Raw genomic sequence first — 5,623 nt, 5'->3', positions numbered from 1 at the left:
ATGGAACAGCCAGCCAGGCAGGCAGAAGAGTGAAAGCAAGTATAGTAGAAAGCCGGAAAGATGGAAAACTGTCACCAGAGAGCGGGATACTTGACGTGGAAGTGGTTGTTTAATAGATAACGAGGTTCTGCATGTGGCACAGAAGGAAAGTGAGAGCCAAGTTCAAGCTCTTCAGTAAATGAGGAGATGTGACTAGGATGTGGCCAGATGGCAGTGATTTGTAGGGATATAAGTGTGTAGGTTGGTGTCCCTCCAAGGAGAATGAGGCACAAAAATCTGGAAGCAGCAGCAGTGGCCTCGGGCCTCGTGCCATGGAGCGCTAGTGAGCGAACAGTCTCTATATGTACGCTGCCCCGGGAGGGAACTGACTTTTAGTGGAGGCTAGAAGATGAAGTGCATTCTGTCAAAATATCTTGGACATAGAAGAATGGTGAAAGAACTAAGGGCTTGAGGGCCAGCTCCGTGACCTTCTGGTAAAGGCAGCTGGACCCCATGTGGCCAACTGCACAGTTCAGGTGGCAGACCTGGCAGCCTGAGAGACACACTAGGCACAGGTGTGTATAGCCCCAGAACTCTGAGAGGAGAGAAAGGTGAAGGAGAAGGGATTGCAGCATGACCATGCCCCACTGGGAGGTCCTTTCTCTCTTTCTGTCTCTGGCAAACTCACATACCCTCTATCCAAAAAGAAAGAAAGAAAAGAAGGAAGGAAAAAAGGGAGGAAGGGAAGGGAAGGGAAAGGAGGAAAGAAGGAAGGGAGGGAGGGAGGGAGGAAGGAAGGAAGGGTTCAAAATAGCCAAAAAGAAAGGTTCTCCATTTCCACCAGTCAGCAGGACCTCTGGGGCTATCTTGACTTGCTGTAATGTTCTCTGCTTAGGAATTTATGACAATTGGAAGAAACTGGGCACCAGAAACTGGTTCCAATGATTACTTAGAAATGGTTTCTCTTCTTTCTTAAGTATATTAATTTCATTGTTGACATCATGTGCATGTTACGAGAGAGAGAGAGACCTGATGGTTCCACCATGACATGATCCCCTTGCCCCAGCCCTCCACCTCTTCAGGATCTTGGGTCCCTGCTTATGTGCCTGGCATGATTTTCAGACCAACTTGGGGATCCAAACCTGCAGTAGGCCACGTGGTTTCCAGCACTGCATTTCAGTTTGCCACTGACTGTCCCACCAGGCCAAAACTACTTTTTTTTTAGGCTCACTTTGGATCCAGAACTAATTCTTACTGAGCTGATAGATAATAGGTCTACAGTTTGTATGAGTGTGATGGGAATGTTCTGAACTTAGGAGTGATGATTCCAGTCTTGTGGCTATACTGAAAAACACTGAACTGTACACTGTTAAAGTGATAAATTTGGAGCCAGCGGTGGCATGGTGGTTAAGCCAAATGGACCCCACATGGCTGACCACATGGTTTGAGTCCTAGGCTGTGTGGCTTGAGAACCGTGCTGGGTGTGTGTGTGTGTTTGCCCAAAATCCCCAAAGGAGAAAGAGATGGAGAAGAGGAGATTCTATTATGACCATTTCTCATAGAGAATGCTTTCTCGCTTCCTCTCTCCCTCTCTGTCTCTCTCCTATGAGCACACACGCCATCTGGCAAAATAAAAAATTTATGAATTGAGGAAAGGGGATTGCGGTATGCCCATCCTCCCTGGGGGGTGATTTCTTGCTTCCTGTCTCTATGTTTCTCTCTGTCTTTCTGGCGAGTGCACACGCCCTATGGCAAAAACCTCTGGAAAAAAAAAGAAAAAAAATTATGAATTGTACGTTATGTAAATTATATCTCAATAAAGTTTTGTTCAAAGCTAATTCATCTCTACCTCTTTTGTGTGTGTGTGTTACTGTACCAGGTAGTACAACTGGATGTGAGAGGCAACATGGTGAAACTTAATGATGGCTCTCAAATAACCTATGAAAAGTGCTTGATTGCAACAGGTGAGTATTTCCTGAGACGACTTTCTTCCCCGATATAACTCATTCCAGTTTTAGAGTCTGGCCACAGGCCAGTCAGAAATCAAGAGAGGGAAGCAGTTGGTTGAACTAGTGTAGTTATGGTAGCTGGCAGATCCTCATGAGAAACTAGAAGAGAATGTAGAAGCAAAACTGTGGCCTCTTGGACAGCTAGGTACAGGGAGGGTGGGTGCCTTGAAGTGAGACTCACAGATCTGCTTCTCAAAGGAAATTGAATTGACTTTTAAAAAAAAAATTGCAGTGAGTTGAGTTGAAGACAAACAAAACCTTCGTATCCTGTTCTTGCTGAGTGGCGCCAGCAGGAGCACACATACCATAGTCCTAAGTGAAGAGAGCTCTGCCTTTGGGGGCAATTCAATTGTTTGGGCTAGCTCCTGCTCATTGAGCTAAAGGGTTTTCCTCCTCTTACTTCCAGGAGGCACTCCAAGAAATCTGTCTGCCATTGACAGGGCTGGAGCAGAAGTGAAGAGCAGAACAACACTTTTCAGAAAGGTAATTGTCTGCTGTAGTGTTTTCGCTGTGTTTTGAAGAGGTGGTGTAATCTTGTGGTCCCCAAGGACCCCCCCCCCCAGGAATTGAGAGAGCCGTGTTTTATTTAGGGCTCTTCTCCAGACTTGTTAGCCGGCCTTGAGCCAGTCACCTCCTCTCTGCTCTTCAAATGCCCCATTCAAGGGTTTTGAGCTAGGAGAAAAATAGAGTTAGTGTTTTTATTGCTTGCTATAGCTCCTTCCATAGTTGTTTTTGTCCTGATGCATTCGCTTCATTGGAACTCTTTATAGCCTCTTGGCAATTTAGGGACTTTGGAGAGGGAAGTTAGGAGTACCTAAGGACAGAGGAAAGGGGACAACTTGCTGCTTAACACCATGCTCTGCTTATAAAAACTGCTATACTGGGGCCAGCAGGTGGCATGGTGGTTAAAGCACTGGACTCTCACATGGATAACTGTGGTTAGAATCCTGGACCTAGCAACTTGAAAATCAGGCTGAGCGCATGTCCGTGCATGCCCAAAATCCTGAGGGGAGAACATAGGAGAAGGAATTGTGGCATCATCACCTCCTCCCATCCTGAGGGGACAATGTACGAGAAGGAATTACGGCATGATCATACCCCCTCCACCCCTATGGGGAGATTTTTCACTTTCCCTCTCTCTGTCTCTCCAGTGAGCGCATGTGCCCTATGGGAAATATATATATATATATATATCATAGGAGCGGTAATTGAGCCACTTCATTCAAGGAGGAGATTTTATGTGCAAATTACTGTTGTCGAAGACTTAGAGGAAAATATTTCCTGGTATTGTTATCCTATGCCCCTTTGGGAAATCAGTGAACTAAACTGGTATGATCCTGCAGATTGGAGACTTCAGAGCCTTGGAGAAGATTTCACGGGAAGTCAAGTCGATTACAATTATTGGTGGTGGTTTCCTTGGTAGTGAACTGGCCTGTGCTCTTGGCAGAAAGGGTGAGCATTGGGGAGTGACCTCGATTTCCTTTCTCTAGTCTTACATCACATGCATTTTGGTGGGCCCTCAGAAATGCCAGAGAGATATTTGCCAGGATCACTAGAAACATTTTGATTGAGGTTTACATGGGGGAAAGTGAAGCTCTGCGATTACCGCTGCTGAGGGTTCCCTTGGTGACCACAAAGCTGTTATCTGAGCAACTTAACAGCAGTGCTTTCCTTCCACTCCTCTAACCTCTATGCCAGGACTCCTTAGAAAGAAAATAGTGAGGAAAGTGAGTTCTTCAGCTGATGATAAGGGCGGCGCAACCACAGAGCCATGTGTATCTTTGAACTGCCGCTCCCGGTAAAAAGCCAAAAACTTCCTTCAGGCACATAATGGTTTGCAGCTTGACAGACCTATGAGTTGCAGTTTGAAGATTTCACGGCAACCATTCTTGGTATTATTTTTCAGCTACGTGAGATCAGGGCGTCTTTTTTTCTTTTCTTTTTCGTTCAAAGGTCGCAAAGCATTTATGTAAGGCAGCAGTGACTGCACTAGTGGACGTGCACTGAGGTCGCGGTCTGTAGCTTCGTCGAGGGTACCTGTTGTGTTTGCCTTATGAATGACCTCGAGCACCACAGTCTTTGCGGCCCACAAGTGGAAGCTCTGGCCTGGACTGTGGCAGTTCCCATGTTTAGTATGGGCTGCCTACTGCTCCTGTACTTTGCTTCCTGTCTTCTTCAGCTGGGCTTTTGCCTCTTGCCATAACTACTGTTTTTTTTCTTCCCAGCTCGAGCTTTGGGCACAGAAGTGATTCAGCTCTTCCCTGAGAAAGGGAACATGGGAAAGATCCTCCCCGAATACCTCAGCAACTGGACCATGGAGAAAGTCAGACGAGGTAGAGAGAGCGTTTCCACATGAGGCCTCTCTATTTCATTTGAGTGTGGCCTAAGGCAAAGTGAGCTTCTTTGAGAACCCCCTTGGCCTATGTCCTGTTACTTGGCAGGTGAAATGTTCTGTCATTGTCCAGTCAGCCAAGTTCATCTAGGTGTATGGAATCTGATGCACTAAGTTCCCAGCAAGGCTAAAAACGAATTGCGGGGGTAGCTTCTTGCAGCTCTCCACAGCTGCCTGTGTGCTGATGACTGGTGGCGTTACTGTTGGGGAGGCTCTACTTCCCACAAGGGTGGCAGGCTCATGGGCTCAGCCTCCGCTCTCCTTTACCTTTACAGAGGGGGTTAAGGTGATGCCCAGTGCTATTGTGCAGTCAGTCGGAGTCAGCGGTGGCAAGTTGCTCATCAAGCTGAAAGACGGCAGGAAGGTAAGGAGGGCGAGACAGGCTGCCAGGGAACCTTCTGGAGCGGGACGCTCCCCTCCCCTTTCCTCATTCTCACTCCTTCATTTGATACCAGTAGATTAGTTTTCTTGGCAGCCACATTAACCTGTCAAGAGTTTTCTGAATTAATATACCCCCCATTAAAATGGATTGATGAGGGCCAGAGTAGGCACCTGTGAACCACTTTTCCCTTCACTTCTTCTTAGCTGGAGCACACACTTTTCAAGTCCTTGCCGTGGTGGCAGATTTCTGGTCGGATGACATGGAGTATATATATGGGGCAGGATCAGGGTTTATGAAATAGAATTTAAAATCTGTTTACCAGAACAAGTTAAACTATATGTGTATATTTTTGTTGTTGCTGTTTTTTGTTTTGTTTTATTTTTGCCACAGGGCACACATATGTTCTCCTGGGGGAAAGATGATGAAAAATGAGAAATCACCCCCCAGGGAGGATGGCCACACCACTATCCCTTCTCCTCTCAGGATTTTGGGCACACATGCACCCAGCATGATTTTTCAAGCCAGCGGGTCCGGAGCTCTATCTGTGGCTAGCCATGTGGGAATCCAGTGCCTTAACTATCATAGCACCTGTTGGCCCCAACTTATAATTTTTTAAAGCCCCGGTTCTCTCTTTTTTTTCCCAGTTTGTTATAGAGTATTTGCACTTACAGAGAGAGACAGAGATAGAGAAGGGAGATGAGAAATCACCCCCTAAGAGAGATGGCCACACTGCAATCCTTTCTCCTGCATTCTCCTCTCAGAATCTTGGGTACGCACATATACGCACCCGGCATGAGTTTAAGCCACTGGGTCCCGGACTTGAACTTCGGTCAACTACATGGGAGTCCAGTGACACAGTCC

At 46.7% G+C, this 5,623-nt stretch overlaps 1 protein-coding gene across 1 annotated transcript in view; it reads left to right on the top strand.

The window, feature by feature from the left end:
* Window positions 1-5,623, top strand: part of AIFM1 (apoptosis inducing factor mitochondria associated 1) — a gene marked incomplete in the record, with an annotated part of 45,894 nt that overhangs the window by 24,974 nt on the left and 15,297 nt on the right. The window contains 5 exon segments of the mRNA XM_027767237.1: window positions 1,859-1,943; window positions 2,395-2,471; window positions 3,332-3,440; window positions 4,214-4,321; window positions 4,656-4,743. Of these exon segments, the coding sequence (XP_027623038.1) occupies window positions 1,859-1,943; window positions 2,395-2,471; window positions 3,332-3,440; window positions 4,214-4,321; window positions 4,656-4,743 (467 nt within the window).

Source organism: Tupaia chinensis, unplaced genomic scaffold (assembly GCF_000334495.1).
Source record: "Tupaia chinensis unplaced genomic scaffold, TupChi_1.0 Scaffold144058_2, whole genome shotgun sequence".
NCBI classification, from domain to species: domain Eukaryota; kingdom Metazoa; phylum Chordata; class Mammalia; order Scandentia; family Tupaiidae; genus Tupaia; species Tupaia belangeri.
Note: the sequence above shows the minus strand (reverse complement) of the source record. Positions and strands in the feature narration are given on the sequence as shown.